We start from the raw sequence: 20,706 nt of genomic DNA, 5'->3' as shown, positions 1-20,706 counted from the left end.
CTTTTCAGATAATACGGACATACTAGGTAGATGTGCATATCGACAGGAAATTACGATTCAATTTTTTTTCCAGGAGTTACGCCCCATTGAACTTATTTGCCCAATATACTACTGCAACCTTTTGTCATCGCAACACCTCTCAAACCACACAACAGAATTTCATGAAACCTTTTCAGATAATAAGGACATACAACGTAGATGTGCATATCGACAGGAAATTACGATTAAATTTTTTTCCCAGGAGTTACGCCCCTTTGAACTTATTTGCCCAATATACTACTGCAACCTTTTGTCATCGCAACTCCTCTCAAACCACACAACAGAATTTCATGAAACTGTGTAGATAATAAGGACATACTATGTAGATGTGCATATTGACAGGAAATTATGATTCAATTTTTTTTTCTGATACAATTTTTTTTTCTTACACTTATTTTATTTCTCCAATGACAATGTGGGGACGTGGGGTATGTGAGCGCGCTCACTAAGGTTCTTTAATTAATATAAAAAACAAATTTGATATACAGCAAAAAACAACAACCACTATTGGAACTTGGCTGACACAGACATAACAAGCCATGGTTCTGCGGGGACCAGATAAACAAGTTATTATAAATATGTTATGTACAGGATGTGAATGTGTTGGTATCTATTTGAAATTTTTATTATTAATTTTTCAGCATAAAAAGTGGGAAGGTGATGGTAAGCATGTTTTGTGATATTTTAACATAAAATGAAAAATAAAGTAAATATGAATAAATACATGACAGCTTAAAATTAGGCGAAAGACTTCTTTAAGACAATTTACAGAAATGAAAAAGTGAAATATTTTTAACGAAAACATATATTTGAGTAAACATCAACAGCAGCCAAACAACACAAGTTCAAAGATCATCAAATGTAAACATCTAAAGGTCACCATAAAGGTTTTAATAAGGGACATACAACCGCACTGTATGGAAAGTTAGGAAAGTTGAGATCCAATTGAACAAATAAAAACATAAGATTCAAAATTGACACCATCATATATAATTTTGTATTTGCCCTTTAGTGTAAACCAGACAGGTCTATTACAGTTGATCTTCTTCAGAAAAATGTTTTTTGTTTTGTTTAATCAGATGTAATACCACTTTTTATGAAGTCATGTGAATTATTGGTTGTCAGTTTTATTGATGCATGGGATAATCAATTACAAAGTAACAGTTTATCAAATGAACCTTATGGTATTTATAAACATCTTTATATTTTGCTTAAGCCTAATGAAATGCTAAAAGAATATTTAGAACAGTGAATTTAAACTACCGTCTTTTGGTGTGTATAAAACGTACTCATGCATAGTATGCACCCCCTTCTTCGCCCTTCAAACTTGAGAAAAAAAAATCTTATGCTTAACACGAAGTGACTTTCTGGAAAAATCCCAACTTGAAACACGGTAAAATGCGTCCATTGAAAAGTGATTTCTTTTTCGGAAACAAATTGATTTTGATTTGATTTTTTTTGGGGTGTTTTAACGCCACTTTTAAGCACCGCTTTTGGGCTATTTTGTGGCGGCCAGTTTTTATTGGTGGAGGAAGCCGGAGTGCCCGGAGAAAACCACCGACCTTCGATAGGAAAACTGACAATCCTAGTCAATTAAGATTGGAGTCGAGTGCACCTGCACGAGTGTGGTTCGAACTCACAACCTCAGTGTTGACTGGCTAGTAGTTACAGTAGTAACTACTTAGACCACTCGGCCACCGAGGCCCCAGAAAACAAATTGAACTCCAGTCCTGGTTGATTATAGGATAATGAAAATATTGTTGCAGAATAAATAATTTAGCAAACAATATTTGATTCTTTATTATTTCCACGGATGTGTTTGATTGGGAATAAAAAGAGACATTTAAATATTTCTATTTTAAGCAATATTGATAACATCAGGAAGAAGTGTCTCCTTGCTTGACATGGAAGGAAAAGAGTAAGTTTATTAATGAACATTGTATACTTCAGAGGGGCAGGGGACAAAGATAGCTTACCCCCTTCCCCTTGGTTAAAAAAAACTTTTTCTTTTTTGCTTCAAATCTTCAAAAAAAAATTGCTTTGCAACACTCAACTGTATATTAATCATTTTTGACAATGTCCTCTCTTTTCTCAGAACCTCAATCTGCCGCTGTTCCTTCTCTGTCAATCTTTGTAATAACATTGTGAAAAATGAAATAAGAGGTATCAGTTATTGTGCTGATACACATTCATGAAATATATCGCAATATGTAAAACACTTATATTTAGATTCATCTTTATCACTATCCTCACTTATGGTATTCAGAAAATCTTGTATCATCGCTGTATGAAGTTAGAGCTATTTTCCTAATGCTTGTAGTTTAAAGGTTTGGTTGGTTGCTTGCTTTAATGTTAGTATAAATGTTTGCTCAAGCATTGTAATTAGGGCCTTGCCTGGTGGCAGGTGCCCTAAAGTGATCAGTCCGTCCATCCATCTGTCTGTAACAAACTGTGTCTGCTCTATATCTTGAGAACCGTTATAATTTCATACTTTATTCTTGACATGTATATCAACAAACACCAGAGGGTGTGTCATAATGTTTGTACAACTTCCTAGGTCAAAGTTCAAGGTCAAAAACTTTGGTTTCAGTTGACAACCCCATGTTCTATGGTAAAAATCATGTCCGCTCTATATCTTGAGAACCGTTATGATTTTAAAGTTTATACTTGACATGTATATTAACCAACACTAGAGGGTGTGTCATAATGTATGTACAACTTCCTAGGCCAAATATAACACTTTAACTAAAAAATTTAGAATAAAATCACTCTCAGCACATAACAAGACTATGTAATAACTTAAAAAAGTGCTTCATATCAGCTTATCAATACAAATTTTTTACCACACATTATTTACAGCAGGCCTACAGAGATGACTCCAATCTCAATGATGTCTAGTTAAGACTGATATCTGCATATGTTAAGTATAATGTATACAAGCTGAAGCCCCGCCTATTTATTGATTGCAGATGTGAATCTTAATTACAATGCTTCAGCAAACATTTATATAAACAAAGCAAGCAAGCCTACCACAAGCATTAGGAAAATAGCTCTAATAGGATTTGTCCTATTGATATTGGGATTGACCTGGGATGATCTATGTAATTGTAATGTATATCAATTTACCAAATGCCAAAACAAATCATATTTTGATTCAAGAAAATGCACTCAAATTGGACCAATCAGCACTTTTTGAATTTTTACAGCATAATGATATTAAGAAATTTATACCTGTCAACTGACCCGGATTTTGGGGTCATCAAATAACCTGTAATTTCAGCATTTGACCTGTTTTCAACTAGCTTTGTTAACTGTCAAATTAAGTGACTCATTAAGTGCATAACTTCACTTGACAGGTTTGGTGTTAAACACACTGTTATCTTTAATAGCCTAAGATTATAAATAATTTGAGTTTTTTCAAGATGTTTCACAAACAATTCGAATTATTCCCCCTTTTTTGCCACTTTTGACAGTATACTCCTTTGATTGATGTTTCAGTGTAAAAAGATTAAATTTAAGGCAAATTAAATGCAAAGACATATAAGAATATTACTTAAATGATTTTAATTTTCTTGGGACAATTAGAAAATTAATATTGAAAATAATTTTTTTCATCTCTACTTCTTTTAAATGTTTAAATTTTGTCATCTAATATAAACTACATCACATTGGAAGTTTGGAACTCAGCCGATCGGGCTAACCTAATGGGCTAGTTTGTTAAACACCCCACAGAATAGTCAGTAACGGTCTGTAGTGTTAAGTAGCTATACCAAATCATAAAATATATCATTTATATAGGTTTTAATTACAACAGTGTGAATGAAACAATACAAGGGGTGATAGCTTCAATTGATATTGTACAATAAATAGGTTGACAGGTATGCTTGTGAGAAAATGAAATTGAGTGTTTGGAATGCTGACATTTATACCAAACGTACACAAAGGAACTAAACATTAAATTAGCAGCTCAAAATATATCGCTAAACATCCTAGAGATCACTGCAAGATCACCAAATCATTAAGGGGAAAAATCACTTATCTTTTTAGGAAGGAAGTTATCTTGAGAGACATTTTTAGTTAAATATACATGTATTCTATTTAACTTAATTTTTTAACAGAATTGGTAAAGGTACTGGATACAAGTCTTCAGACCTATTGGCTCTAAATGATGACGAAACACTGTCTGTCGGAGGAAAGCTCATACAGGTATTAAAGACTTCTTGTTACTAAGATACGTGTATACCTCAAATTATGACTCAATATTATTGTGGATATTTGATTTCGTGATTTTGTTAAAGTCTGTATACAAGACTACAAAAAACTAGTACTTTGTTGAATATTTAAAATTCATGGTTCTCTTTTACCCACAAAATAAATGAAATATTGGTATTCAACAAATAATAATGAATCCTTAGTATGTTCTAAATGATAAAAGTTATTATTTCTAGGTTATGGGTATATTAACAGAAGAACAGTTTAAATCTGGAAAATGTTTCTCTGCAGCTGGAAGTCAAGCTTCAGATAATACAGGTGGGTTTTTTCCTAAAACACATGTAAAAATATCATTGCATCAATCTGTATGTATTGTTCATCACTTTTTGACAATTTACCTTAAAAGAAAGATGATAAATAAATATCATTTTCATTTATGAAAATTGCACAGAGAAGTTGGTAGAAAGAATAAGTTTTTTCCATACCTACCATTTAATGTTAGAAAATAGTACCAATATTAATCACAGAAGGGTGTTGTATTTCAGCGACCTTGTCCTTATGTATGTCCATCTGTTCATTTGAACATATATCCCAAATTTTTTAAAAACGTATTTCTCAGCTTCTGTAAAATGGAATGATGTTATATTTGATCTGGAACTTTATAATGTTGAGCTGTACAATGTAAGTCATATTAGATCTGCCTTATAGTTGCTACTTGCTTTAAATATTTATTACCGGGTATACTCATCGAGCATGAAATTTTTATTCAGTTTCTATAGTAAGGAATGATATGATATTTGTTTTGGAAATTTATAATGTTTAGTTGTATCATGTAAGCAATAACTCCCTTGCAGTCACTACCTTTTTGACAATAAATAGAATTTTTTTATACTCGCTGACCATGCCTTACAATTAGTGGGATATATATACAGGGAAAAAATGTTAAGCAACATATATTCTAAATACAAAACTCAAATTAAACATTTCCAAAAGTTGCAGGACTAAATTTTTGATAGGTAAAGATTGCACCTTTTGGTTTATTTTCTTTGTGACAATAATCTATTTATTCTAATGTTAGTATAGGATATTTTTGAAATATAAAATTAAAATTAAAATATTTTAAGTATACTTTGCATAACATTGCATGGTTTGACAAATCAAAATTTCTGAAAAGGTATAAAAGTATTAGACCAAATACAAGATTAAAAAACTACTGATCACCGGAATTTAATGCACAAGAAAGTACAATAGATCTTACAATTGTATGAATTTGCCTTAGGTAGAATACCTGTTCCAGAAAAGAACACTAGCAAAAAGTTTGTCAACCCACTACATGATGGACAGGCTTGTCATGTTGTTCAGGTTTGTAACTGTATAACTAATGATTCTTATGAACATGAATTGCTGTTTTACCATGGGATCAGAATTGCTATGTTGTATGTAGGACGATCAGTATGTTATTTCTAGATGCTGTATTGGTCATAGCAGAAAAACACACAAGTAAGTATCTTTTAAAAAATGATATTCAACCACGATAAAATTGAGAATAGAAATGGGGAATGTGTCAAAGAGACAACAACCCGACCTAAGAGCAGAAAACAGCCCAAGGCCACCAATGGGTCTTCAACACAGCAAGAAAATCCCGCACGCGGAGGCAGGCTTTAGCTGGCCCCTTAATAAAAATGTGTACTAGTTCAGTGAAAATGGACGTCACACTAAACTCCAAAACATATAAATGAACTAAAAAATGTATACCTTGTGATTGCAAGTATACCATTTTTTGATCCTTGGAAAAAACATTTTGATGTAAATAGTTTGTCAGTCATGTGACAGAGTTGTCAAGCCACAACTGGAGATTTGGAAATTTTCAGCTGGAGTTTGGGCTTCATAACTGGAGATTTTTTATCGACCTATTTATCGACGTACGCAATGGTTTTTTTTGTGTGTTTAAACTGCATATCTTCTTTTTTTGTTTGTTAAAAGAACAATAATTCCATACCTTTCAACAACTCCATATCCATTTTTACTTGATAAAAATAGAAGATAAGGGGTTTTCAAATATTTATTCATTATATATAATTCAAGATAAAGCGATCAGCCATCATACAGAGTTGGCAAAAAGTACCCCTGATTAAGCTACATTGTCAACTTTGGTACCACTACTGATCATGCTTGTAACAGAAGGTGTTAAATTAATAGAGTTGTAGGCTTGCTGGTGGGTAGCTGTCCCCATAAGTTTGGTCAAATCATTAGGGCCACCAGTCAGCTTTGCATGAAGTGTAGTAAGCATGATCTTGACCCTTGGTACTGGATCTGCATCATTTGAAATCAGATCTCCAGGCAGAGTTGAATTTGGCTAGATACTTGGTCTTCTTTTATTTGCTGCTGGGGTATTTGGTGATATAAAAATACGGTTTGCATTTTGTCAAATTCTAAAATTTTAGAATAGTCCATGACAACTGTACTTATATAGGTATTCCATTGGCTTGGATAGAAAACAAGCCATAAATATCATATTTGAGTTGATTTCATTTGTCTTTGAGGTTCAGTAAATGTTCCATGTTTTCAACAGCATCAAATTAAATCGTTGTTTATACAACTTGTACAATTTAATCCTTTGTCAGTATTTCACTTTTAATCAACCTGGCTTGTGTCTTAAACTAGCTAGTTGATCACTAGGTAATTGCCTATTATCTTTTATTTATTGTTGTATATACAGTTTAATCCTAAACACCTCAGGCTAATTTTACCTATTTTAACTTTTGACACAAAATCCATTACAGGAAACTTCTGTTTTTCTCGGACTTTTCCCATATCAATTTCGAGTTTCTCAGACTTTTTCTCTGTCCGTATCGATTTTGTAAACAAAAATGTCTAATAAAAATTTTACGAGGTTGACATTTTCAAAAAGCGGAAGATTTCAAATTTTAACGGGAGGGACGGAAGAGGGTCTGAAAAGGGGGAGATTTTGACTCCCGCCGGAAGAATCACATGTATGGTTTGTATGACTTATTTGATACTACTCCAGTTCAAACAGTTGTTTCATTTTCAAAGAAATAGGAATATATTCCAAAATATAAAAAGGTGTATTAGTTTAAAATGATTTTAATTTTTATCACATCATCTTATTGTTGAATTTTATTTATAAGCAAGTAATTTAAACTAAAGTTTTGATAAATTGAAAGAATTTTTTCTGCTTTTTAAAACTGTCTTTTGTTATATTATTTGAAATAGCTCTCACCACAGCGAGTGCGGTGTTAAACAATTACCAATCAATTATCTTGCTTTAGGAAGAAAAGATAGCAACATGCATTAAAAAACAAGAATGCATGACTAACATCCATTAGGTAACTATTTGATAGCCCCATTTTTATATTGATTAAGAATTGTCAGCACAAATTAGAAGCACTTTAAAAATAAAAGCACTTTGCCAAGAACCTTCCCATCTGAGTGTCATATTTTGTTTAGTTATTCCACCAAGTAAAACTGCAGTTTCTGTTAATATAGAGAAAAAAATATTATAATGGATGCTAGGATATAGGTACTGGCTCCTGAAAGCCTCTACTTTGTTAACTGTATTATTTTTATTTTCATGTAGACCACATTCATGCCAGTAAAACCAAGATATGATCCAAGTATGCCTGGTGCAATTGTTATGCCAAGACCTAGTCAATCGCATCAGGTAATAATGAAATAGATTAATTTCTGTTTATTGTGAGGTAAACCTTGAATTCTAGAGACAGTTGTTGAAATTTGCTCTTTAGGATAAACAAATTTCCCCTGAATAAAGTACAAAACATCAGTGATCACGTCTGCTTACTTAGAAAAACAAATGGCCCGAACAAAATGTTTTTAATTTTTTTTTACAGTGAATATAAAAGTGCTATTGGGGAATGTAAGCCTTGTGGCTGTAATAGATAATGTTTTCATTTCTTGTACAATTTCCTTAAAATTTTGATTCAAGTTAATTTTCATCAGAACTTAGCTGAAAATTTATATTGATTCAAGTTTGACAGGAATTCATAAAATTAATGTATTTCACCCGTTAATTTTATAGCAAAGTTGACATTTACTTCACATACCAAAATACCATTGAATTGGATAGGAAATAATTATCATCATTTCTTTTAATGGACAATTTTGCAATCTTGAAACCTTTTCAGCCATTTTGGAATGTATACCATATCATATTGTACATATGAAATGTCAGTTTTCAAAGAAACAAACTTTTATAGAGATTTTTTCTTGCATGTGATAAAAGTTGTGGATGATAGACTGAAACATTCTGTATCTGGAGACAGAATCAACAATTGTTTAAGTTTGTCATGTGTGTTTTCAGGATATTGCTAGGCTTTTGCATACTGATTACCTACATGTTTCACTATGAAACATGTAAAGTCAAAATACAACTGTTTGTTTAGTACCAATATAAGTAGATCTTATTGTTCACCAAAAGTTTAAAACCAAACAATACACCTTTGTTTTAAACCATAGAAAAGGGAAAAAAAAACAATATTGAAATTGATTTTATAGCAACAAAAAAAAAACGTGTATCTAAGAATCATGAAACAATCTTATTATCAATTTCAAACATGAAAAAAGTTTTTTATGTAAAAAGAGACATATTTTAATTTTTACTTTAAATCTTTTGTACAGTGGCAGAGTAACAAGAAAAATCTGCCAGTGATAGATGTAGTTGTTGATCCATATCTCAGTACACATTTACGGCCACATCAGAGAGAAGGAGTTACTTTTCTGTATGAGTGTGTCATGGGTTACAGAGACTATGGTGGACTTGGGGCCATATTGGCGTAAGTCGATAATTGAAAATTGTATGATATGTTTTACTTTAATATTTTTGAAGAGTATTTGTTACTGTAAGAATTTTCAGATAAATGTGTTTACCTTATTTTTATAGCCATTGTAAAGCATTCTATAGAAATTAGTGGCCAAAAAAATAGTGATGAATTATCAGGTTTTTGTGTTGCTGTGGAACCGTAGCTCTTAGGTCCTCATGATATTTTTTGACAATTTGCGGACCATAGAGCTACAGAATTTTCCTGCTTCAAAACTTTCGGAATTGCAACCTAGGTTCAAGTCGCACTTATTTCTTAAATTTTTATTGATTATCACCAGTGCATACATAGCTTGTCAATATATACAGTTCATTTTGTTAGATATTTTTCTATGATATGACGTACCTATTTATGTTTGAATATTCATTTCCTTGACACTATTAATTAATTATTTGCTTTTTATACGTCTCGGCCTATTTTGTTCAGCCATTTTGAATCTCTACGATTCCACAGCTAGTTTTTGTGTAGTTCATGGTCGTCTTTATTATTTGCCAAGTCCAAAATTGCATAAAATAGTATTTAGAAAATCTTATAAATTAGCAGCTTTGGCACAACCCACAAATATTTTCATCTACTAAAGCAACTATTTCACTTGATTATTCACCAACATTTAATCTATTTTATTCAAGAATGTAAGAATATTAAAGTCAATTTTTAAAGATATTCAGTCTCACTACCATGAAATTAAATATATCTAATGTTTGCTTGATATGTAGTTTCTTCTTAATATACATTGACCTTAAGACTAGAGTGAAAGGTGTGCAAATCAGACTATGATAGCTTGATGAAGATTGTCTTTGAACAGAAATACTATGAATTGTATATTCTAATTACAGAGATGATATGGGCCTTGGGAAAACATTGCAGTGTATTTCTCTGCTATGGTATGTATCATTGATAGTTTATTTTATAAATTACAAAATAAAAGCTGTACTGTAAATTCAGAAATTATTGTTAACAATATTGTTAACATTAATTATTATATTTGCTAATAGACAGACAAAAAAATGAGCTTTTTACGACCTGGCTATGATAAGGAAGCATTATGTTTTCAGATATGCGTGTCTTTTGTCCCTCTGCATGTTCTGTTCATCTGTCCCGTATCAGTTTACAGTTTTGGTTTAAGGAAGTTACAATAAACTTCTAGTTACATCAATTCGAAACTTAGTACACATTTTCATTTTCAATTTGTCAATTAGGATTTAGACACAGATTAAATGGTCCAATAAACCGAAAATTTGATAATGCCAGCAAGGCATGGGACACGTTTTCTTGTTAACTGGGATTTCTGGAAATATATCCTATTAATAATGATCTTGAAATTTTTGCTCTGTAAACATAGATCACACCAAAAATTTGTTTTGTTATCACAGCCTGAGTTCAATAGTATTATGATACTGGGCTGTTTTTATGCTTGGAGATTAACAGTCTTCCAGAAGAATTATTGCCTAAGTGCTCAAAATAGCATCAAACAAAACAAAATTTTATGCACCAGATGCACATTTGTCAGTTATTGTGGATTCATTTATTTTTGTGGGTATCAATTTTCATGGATTGAGGCAAAATTGTATTTTCATGGATATTTAAGTTCATGGTTTTGCCAAAGTCTGCATACAAAACCTATAGAAATTTGTAATTTGTTGAACATTTAAATTTGTGGTTTACAAATAACCACGAAATCAACCAATAAATTGTGTACTCCTGTTGTCTGCTCTATGGTCGGGTTGTTGTCTCTTTGACACATTCCCCATCTCCATTCTCAATTTTACAGTATAAATATGAATAATATGAAATTAAAAAGATTTTGTTTTATCTCTTTATTTTAGGACATTATACAAACAAGGTCCTTATGGTGGAAAATCTGTAGTTAAACAAGCATTGATTATTACTCCTGGTAGCTTAGTAAAGGTTAGTTGTGCTGTTATAACATTATCATGTGATTTTACAATACAGTGGTAGGATCCAAACTGAATCAAACAATTAGTGAAAGATATACTAAAAATCAAATCAAACAAAAAATAAACAATTTTTTTTACCATCTATTGGAGATTCGGAGTTAATAATTTTCTCACTAATAGTCAAATAACTTGAGATAACTTCTCTTAAGTGTGCCACATCATTCTCTCTTTAGGCCAGTTTGTGTGCTAAAATTTTAATAAGATACACACCACCTATTCTTGGCCCTCATTTCTATCCACGTTAAATTTATCACTTAGGGGGCAGGATCAATATACCCTTATTTATACATCATACTGTATTGGTTACTGGAATTTTGGATACACAAAACCAGGTACTTCATATCTGAGAAACAGGCAATATATGCCCTCAATTTTAGAATCATTCATACATTTTTGTATTATTCAAATTATCAGTCAATATGTGTTCTACAAGGTTCACCTTATATCTGATACCTTAATTACAACTGTGCTCCTCTTCTTGTCGACTTGTTCCTTTATTCATATATGATATAAGGCTGACTTCATACAGGAACTTCTTAGGAAGAAAGAAAAGAAGTTAGCAGTAGCCTTTAACTTCACTTTCCGCTATATAGATGATGTTCCCTCACTAAATAATTCAAAATTTGGTGACTATGTTGAACCCATCTATCCCATCTAACTTGATATAAAGGATACAACAGATACAGTTAAGTCTGCCTCATATCTTGACTGACATCTAGAAATTGACAATGATGATCGGTTGAAAACAAAACTTTACGACAAAAGAGAGGATTTCAACTTCTCAATTGTAAACTTTCCATTTCTATGTAGCAACATTCCAGCAGTGCCTGCACAGGGAGTATATATCTCCCAGTTGATACTATATTCCTGGGCTTGTATGCCTTATCATGATTTCCTTCTTGTTGAAGGCCTCACTGTGACTTTGAGATGAAGAACAGCATCAAAAGCGGTGTTCCTTTGCTTTTTGTGTGATTTTTGTTGTGCATGTACAGATTTTGTGTCATGGATGGATACCCCATATCCTTTGTTTTTCTAATAAACCACAGACAATTCACTGATTTTGCATAGCATATATTTTTCTTCATTCAGAACTGGAATCAGGAATTTAAGAAATGGCTAGGAACAGAAAGACTTTCAGTTTATTGTGTCAGCTCAGAGAAACGAGTAGAGGTAACATTATATATAGTTTATATCAGATATATTTCATTTTATTGTATTATTACAATAATTTTAAGAGAAAACATACATATTTTAGAACAAACAGTAAAGGTTATGTTTAAATCCATCTACTTAGTAAGTATCAAATTGAGGAACAGTTAAACGTCCATATTCCAAAATATTTCTAAATATACAGTATGTCTACATGTATGGTCTTTGCCTCCATAAATCTTTGTAAAGTTATTATAAAAAAGAGATTTCTAAGTAATAAAATAGTTGTTTCTATTGAATCACCGTAGATTAACCACTATTCCAAACTAAGTTTGGTTTAAATGTGGTATTTGCTGTTTAATATATACAACTGTTAACCAATTTGTTTTCACAAGTGATTTATTTATATGACTTTCAATATGTAAATAAATGGCCAGAAGAAAAATAACAAGGATATAAATTGTTGCAAATATGTCAAATACATTAATAAAGTCATAAAATTGTGAAAATAAATCACTTTGAAGTTGGCTTGAAAGGGCAAAATGGGGAAAAAAAGTATCCACAAAGATAAGTTGGTTGACAGTTTCAGAGATGAATTAATTAATAAAAGACATTATTAATTAGATTGGAAAAACTGCATCATACAACTTGATATCCATTGAAATTACCCTACAATCCAGTCCCACAGACAGATATGGAATTACACAAACCAAAATGCAGTATCACAGATGTGAGAATAGATAATTATTTTTCCAGTGGCAACTTCTTTGAAGTAAAGTTTCTGATAGGTTCATATTTATAATACTGTGGACTCTTATTTTTTAGTGGATATCAATTTTCATGGATTGAGGAGGATTTAATTTTTTGTGGGTATATGATTGGTTGGTTTTGCCAATGTCTGCATATATGTCTATAAAAATATTTTACTTCATTGAACATTTAAATTTGTGGTTTACTTATACCCAAAAAATCCACCAAAATTGGTACCCCACCGTGAATTATGAATTCACAGTATTAGACCATTGATATTGATATGCTGTTGCCATAACAACTATCAATCTCAGTATCAAGCAGAATATAAAAATAAGAAGATGTGGTATAATTGCCAATGAGAAAACAACCCAAAAGAGACCAAATAAAGTAAAAGTTGATAACTTTAGTTCACAGTACAGCCTTCAATAATGAGCAAAACCCATTCTGCAAAGTCAGCTATAAAAGGCCCTGAAACGACAAATGTAAAACAATTCAAACGAGAAAACTATGTATATTAAGATAACACTCTTTTATGTAGTTGAGACATAGTTTGTTGAAATATTTTTTATCATTTCAGGATTTTGTAAATACCTCCATTTATCCTGTACTGATTATATCTTATGAGATGTTTGTGAGAGCCTATGATATTGTCAAACAAATCAACTTTGACCTTGTCATCTGTGATGAAGGTCATAGACTTAAAAACACAGCTATAAAAACTACTTCAGTAAGTATGATCAATGTATTGTATAATTTAAAACAAATTAAGACAGAACAATAATTTGACATAGGGCTGTTCCATTAAAATGATTGTGGAAGGATAGGAAGGGACTTCCAAAGTCCCCTTACAACTAACACACTTGATAGGAGTAATTTTGCACTCGTTAAAGGGACATACAAATGTAAATGACCCTAGACCAATCTCCAAAAATGAAACTACCTTCCCACATACATTTTATTGGTATTGCCCTAGTTTAATCTCATATTAAGTACAGTTAAAAGGTAAATTTTCAAAACTTTCCCTTTTATCATTTATTAAAAAAACACCAGGAATTTAATCTGTTTGACCAAAGTTCTTTTTACTCCTCCACAGATTTGTGATTCACTAGTGTATTGGTTACAGGAAATGATAAAAAGTGATTTGGTGGGTTTTTTTTAGCTGATAATGAGTTTACCTGTCAGGAGGAGAGTAATACTATCAGGAACACCTATACAGAATGATCTGCAAGAATTCTTTTCCATTGTGGAGTTTTGTAATCCTGGGGTGCTCGGTTTGTAATATAGATAGTTGTACTTTTACAGCAGATGGACTTGAGTGTGTAGTTAAAGATTGTATCTTTGGTTAGCTTGCTTGCTAGCTGAACCATGAAATCATTATTAGCCAAGTTGGACGGAGTCAATAGTTAGCAGAGAACCAATCAAAAGTAGGGACAGTATATAAACATTGTGAAACCAGTTGTACAAGTTGGTTGAAAAAATATGTTTGCTCTCTAAATTTAGAATCTAGTGTCAGTCAAAGTTAAAAGCTGATTCACAAGCTTGTTGTAGGTGTGTTTGATTTGTCAATTTCATTTCAATCAATAACCTCTGTTCATTTATACCTAGATTACTTACATGTGTATTTCTATACTGTAAGCAGCAGATTACAATGATTTATTAATTATCGATTTAAAAACTTGAAAACCACACACTTTTCATATCCTTATTATATATGTTTATATATATAAGGATATCATTATCGTGGTTTTTTATTTGTATTTTTCAGAGGAGTGCTACAGAAGGTGTAAAATCTTGGAGATCGGTTCATCATGCTCATGAATCAATGATGAAAAAAATGCACATCGAATTCCGGGAACGTGTTTTTCAAAATCAAAATGCAAATTTTTTTGAAATGAAATGGACAAAACAAACACACCTACAGTATGCTATAATGGACACTAGATTTTATATTTAGATTGAAAACATATATTATTTTTTTTACTGACTTGTAAAACTGGTTTCACAATGTCTATATACTTTTCCTACTTTTATGGACTCCGCTCAAAGGAAGGAAGTTCCTTAGGCAATAATGATTTCATGGTTCACCTAGCAAGCAATCTAACCAAAGATACTACCTTTACCTACACACTCAAGTCCATGAGCTGTAATTTTTATTTTCTTATTACATTGGTTGCAATGAAATCCCATGATTTTCCAGTCAAGTAAAAACTGATATATGTCATTTGAAATAAATTGTATTTTCATACTGTTGTCAAAATATTGTCAGGAAGTTGCATCAAAACAAAGTTAGAACATATAGAAAAAGATGTGGTTCCTTGCATTTTCTACTTTATTCACATTACAAGTCAATGTTATAAAAAGAAAAATTAATCCAAGAAATCAAATATAGAAAATATCGAAAATATTCAACTTTTGACGTCTTGTTTGGTCACTCTTTTTGTTTATCTTTTTACTAAAATCCTTTATAGCAAGATGGTAATTTTTAGAAAGAATAGATGTCAGAGCATGAATGATATACAGTGAAAATAAGATAAATTACTGGATTTTTTACCTTTCTGATTGACATTCAATGAAGTGGGAATTAGAAAGTTCTAGTGTTATGTATTGAACCTCTAGACATATAGTGATAGCAAACTTTCAAATAATTTGGGTGTCTATAATTGTAGCTTAAAATTAAGATTGAGTACTACAATGTACCCATGTTTTTCTTTATAAAAAACAAGGTTCATATTGATAGATCATAGTGGTGAAGATATATTTGCAGCACCTTAATAATTCATCTTTCATTCTTTTTTTCAGGTTCAAGTGGAGCATTTAGAAGAGTTTATGAAGGACCAATTGTAGCATCTCGTCAGCCTGAAGCTACTCCAGCTGAGATTGAACTTGGTGAGGAGAGAGGAGCTGAACTGTCACGACTTACAAAGTTGTTTCTTCTGCGTAGAACCCAAGAAATAAATAACAAGTACCTTCCTCCGAAATGTGAGTTCTTAAAAAACCAAGTCTCATTTTACAAAATTATTGTGACATTTGTGCCTATATTTAAGAATTGAATGCTTCTTTTTGTAAATTTATTGGGGTGTAAAAGTGTTGACCGAAGTACATTTTGTATGAAGCGCAGAAGCGCTTCATTCTAAAAATGTGTGCACGGTAAACGCTTTTACAACCCTATAAAATTGCTGAAAGAAGCATTCAATACTTATAATTACATTTTATGCTATGATCATGAAAACACGATTTCTATCACCTATTTACCTGTGCACTTTATTGTGGAAGCTCGTGTCGACATGAAGGTTAATTTCAGAATGACGCGAGATTGCTGTTAGCCAATCAAAATAACGTATTATTATGATATTATTACGTGAGTATTTCTGTATTGGCCTTGTTATTGGTCCGAGGCTTGCTGTATTGGCCTGAGGCGAAGCCGAAGGCCAATACAGCTGGCCGAGGACCAATAACAAGGCCAATACAGAAATACAAGTAATAGTATCTTTATTAATTAACTACAGTGTTACAATATTTTTTTAATTTCATTTCACAAGAGATAAACATTTTACCTTGAAGTGGAACTATCAAAATCTCAGTTTCTTTTTATAAGATGCAATATCTAATGATCTGGTGCCGTTTCCAGGTGTCTTCAGCATTTTCTCATCTGATGAATTTTTCTACCCTTTCCAGTCACCATAAAGTGTTATAATTTAAATTTAGACACAACACATAAATAGTAATTGGAAAGGTACTGCCATTGCATGTGTTATGCAGAAACAAATTGAATATATCTAAAAAAAAAAATAATGTAGGAGTTGAAAATGATACAACTATCCATAAGCCAACTGACCAAAGAACGAAGATTTGCACAATTACAGGTCACCCTTCCAGAATTCATATGCCTGGTTCGGGTTTAAAAATAAATGACAGTTTACAAAACATGAGAAGCGAAAGTAAACAGTAAATCGATTTGTACCATCGTGAAATTATGAGGTCGACAAGAAATGAACTTTGTGATAATCTACTCGTTCCCCAAACCTGAAATAATTCCATCGTCTGCTTTCAAAATGCTTTTTAAATGAATGTGACCTTCTTTAGCCTGAAATATAAGCCATACTGAACGTTTCAGCATGTTTATGGTGACTAAATGAAAACTGCGTCTTCCAAACAACTGTTTACTTTCAGTTTGTGTTTATCGTGACTTTCGATCTAAAAACTGGAGACGTTCCGAAATCCTGTATTGGCCGGATCAGAACTCGGCCAATACAGAAAAAAAATCTATATTGGCCGAGTTATTCTGTATTGGCCGAGTTGACACCTTTATATTGCATAGGCAGTTTTCATCATATTAAGTCCAATAACAGTGTAGTTAATTAATAAAATGAAACATACATGTAATGTAATTATTCCTTCATAAAGTTGGTTATTGTGTCCACCTTTTTGATGATCCTGTTCTTCTCAGTTGTCTGGGAATATAGTGTTATAGCTATGTTCCTTGAACCATTTTTCATTATGGTTGTTTATATTGAGTTATTTTTGTTTGTTTATGTAACATACAACATTTTGGTTAACATGCTCTTCACATAATGAGATCATTGGCATTTGGCATCAGATTTGGCATTCATGTTATCTTGACACATTTAGACTTTACACGTTTAGTTTTAAAACAATCACTTTCCAATTATAAAGAGTGCTGATTTTCAAAGGTTTTACTAATACTTTCAATGAAATGGACCCAAAATCTGAAACAAATTACAAAATAACCACCTATGACTTATTGAAATGGAAAACACTCAACACTTTGACTGTCATAAGGTAACATATACAATCGCTAAAACTCTTCTTTTTTTGGGATAACTTAATGAATGTTTGGTGTACTTTTTCACACAATTTTTAAGAATTACAATATAGCTGTTACCTTGCAAAAGTCATAATGGTTTAGGAAATTTGGAAAAAGATGGTAAAATAGAAATCTTATTGATTTCTGTTTAATTTTTATCCAGATGTACTGATTCTATTGGTAAAGCTTATTATAGGTCATGTTGAATTATCTTTTAAAACAACATTAATTATACCCCCGCTTTAAAAAAGTAGGGGTATACTGTTTTACCTCTGTCCATCCGTCCATCCGTCCGTCCGTCCATCCGTCCTTCCCATGAATATTTTTCGTCGCATATTTCTCAGGAACTACATCATAAGGATTTACTAAAGTTAGAGAAAGGAAACCAATTTTGGGACGGACGGACGGACGTACAGACGGAAAAGGGGAAAACTTAATGCCACCTCCACTATGGTGGGGGCATAAAAAGCTATATTATAATTTCCACAAGTACAATACATATACATGTAAGGTTAAGAGGTTGATTTATTATTATGCTTGTAGGTGAGATAGTGGTATTTTGTCGACCTACACCATTACAGCTTAGACTGTACAGCCATCTACTCAGCAGTAGAATATTCAGATCATGTCTCATGGGAAAACTGTCTGGAGCTCCACATCTCATTTGTATAGGAGCTCTGAAGAAATTGTGCAACCATCCTAGTTTACTTCTTCTTAAGGCTCAGGAGGCTGATGAATGTGTTGATGACCTTGACCAGGTATACTTTGTAAAATCAAAAATTAATGTGTGTATTTATACCCCCGCTTTAAAAAAGTGGATGTATACTGTTTTACCTCTGTCTGTCCGTCCGTCCGTCCATCCATCCGTCCATCCATCCATCCATCCATCAGTCCGTCCATCCGTCTGTCCCATGAATATTTTTCGTAGCATCTTTCTATGGAACTAAATCATAAGGATTTCTGAAATTTGGTTTCAGGGTTTATATAAGTCAGCTATACCGTGTGATGTGTTTTCAGATTCATCACTCAACAACAAATGCTTATTTGGGCTGGGGGTATCATCAGTGAGCAGTAGCTCACAGTTTCACTTGTTATTTATACGATTGCAAAAATTTTGTGAAGGAAAATGACAACCTTAATTATGAATGTAAGTTTTTATTATTGCAAACCTGATACTGTCACATTTATAAATTAATAAAAACATTGCAATAATTTCTGAACTTAAGTAGGTTATTATACCCCACCTATGAGCATTATATTTTTTGGTCTGTGCGTCCGTTCGTTCGTCCGTTCATTTGTCTGTCCCGCTTTAGGTTTAAGTTTTTGGTCAAGGTAGTTTTTAATGAAGTTGAAATCCAATCAACTTGAAACTTAGTACACATGTTCCCTATGATATGATCTTTCTAATTTTAATGCCAAATTAGAGTTTTGACCCCATTTCACGGTCCACTGAACATAGAAAATGATAGTGCGAGTGGGGCATCTGTGTACTATGGACACATTCTCTTTTTAATAATATATAAAACTTGTACTATGGAAAATCATAATAATTGATCAGTTAAATTACAGATTGGAGAAATATGATATTGATATCTGGATTTTTTTCTAAGAATACTGATTGGATAGTTACAACAATATAAGTTTTATTTTAAGCTATTAAAAAAATCAGTTGTAAAAATACTAAGAGGTGCACAATGGCATTCTGTAAAATAAGAAATTTGTGAAAGTTTACTGATATTCAATCAGTGTTGTAAAGGGAGTTACAGATACAAGAGATGTTAGGAGAGTTACATAAACAACAGATCTACCCTATTTTGTATAGATGACTATTAAGTTCATTATGTTTTTTGTCTAAAGAAACCTAAAAATCATTTAGATAACAAAAATATATATAAAATATTTTCAAAGGAATTGTATATAATTATAGATTATCGTTGGTTGATTTTGCCGTACCGGCTCAAGCAAGAAAAGCAATCAAGTTGAGATGACCAATGATAATTTGTTTATCGGTATTTTACCTATGAAGACATTGTTAATTTCCTTGACAAGGACACATGTTCACTTAGTTTCTAGAGATAATTTTCATATCACTTGACTCCGCTGAGAACGGAAATTATCAGTCAGCAAGATCAAAGGAAAAATTCGTAAAATAGCGATAAAACTGTGTATAGACAAACATTTTGACCAATGAACAGGTACACTAACAAACAAATGAACAGGTCCACAGTCATTATATGCGGTAGATTTACTGTGCAGGAGTTAAGGATAGAATAATTATAGATAGATTAATGAATTTATTTTGACATAATTATCAGTATTGCCAATGGTGCGAAATTTTAATAATAACTTGTTTTCATATGAAATGAAATACAGTTACAGACTATATTATATATGTGCCAATTATAACAAAATAACTTCTGACAATTATCACAAAATGACTTCTGACAATTATTACAAAATGACCAGTTTTCTTGTGAAATGAAATACAATTAAAGACAATGTTATAGTTTGTTATGAATTAGGCCGTTAGTTTTCTCAATTGAATTGTTTCATATTTTTCATGTCAGGGCCTTTTATAGCCGAATATACGGTATGGGTTTTTCTCATTGTTGAAGGCTGTACGGTTGCCTATAACTGCTTGCGTCCACTTCATTTGAACTTTGGTGAATAGTTGTCTCATTGGCAATCATACCTCATCTTCTTATTTTTATATATATGTTTATTATACCCCCGCTTTAAAAAAGTGGGGTATACTGTTTTACCTCTGTCTGTCCCTCAGTCAGACCATCCATCCGTCAGTCCGTCCGTCCCATGAATATTTTCGTCGCATTTTTCTCAGGAACTACTAGACAAGGATTTCTGAAATTTGGTTTCAGGGTTTATATAAGTAAGTTACACCGTGTGATGCCTTTTC

At 32.0% G+C, this 20,706-nt stretch overlaps 1 protein-coding gene across 1 annotated transcript in view; it reads left to right on the top strand.

The window, feature by feature from the left end:
- The window catches only part of LOC127709466 (DNA repair and recombination protein RAD54B-like), a 46,647-nt gene that overhangs the window by 7,959 nt on the left and 17,982 nt on the right, over positions 1–20,706 (top strand). Inside the window, exons 6-19 of the mRNA XM_052215050.1 lie at positions 681–702; positions 1,903–1,957; positions 4,158–4,245; positions 4,488–4,569; positions 5,531–5,613; positions 7,850–7,933; positions 8,908–9,062; positions 9,944–9,991; positions 10,934–11,015; positions 12,155–12,235; positions 13,545–13,694; positions 14,127–14,238; positions 15,767–15,946; positions 18,336–18,550. Of these exons, the coding sequence (XP_052071010.1) occupies positions 681–702; positions 1,903–1,957; positions 4,158–4,245; positions 4,488–4,569; positions 5,531–5,613; positions 7,850–7,933; positions 8,908–9,062; positions 9,944–9,991; positions 10,934–11,015; positions 12,155–12,235; positions 13,545–13,694; positions 14,127–14,238; positions 15,767–15,946; positions 18,336–18,550 (1,437 nt within the window). The remainder of the gene's footprint in view (positions 1–680; positions 703–1,902; positions 1,958–4,157; positions 4,246–4,487; positions 4,570–5,530; positions 5,614–7,849; positions 7,934–8,907; positions 9,063–9,943; positions 9,992–10,933; positions 11,016–12,154; positions 12,236–13,544; positions 13,695–14,126; positions 14,239–15,766; positions 15,947–18,335; positions 18,551–20,706) is intronic.

The sequence above is a fragment of the Mytilus californianus genome, unplaced genomic scaffold, assembly GCF_021869535.1.
Source record: "Mytilus californianus isolate M0D057914Y unplaced genomic scaffold, xbMytCali1.0.p SCAF_7, whole genome shotgun sequence".
Lineage (NCBI taxonomy): Eukaryota > Metazoa > Mollusca > Bivalvia > Mytilida > Mytilidae > Mytilus > Mytilus californianus.
The sequence above is the reverse complement of the archived record's forward strand: the minus strand, read 5'-3'. Positions and strand labels throughout refer to the sequence as shown.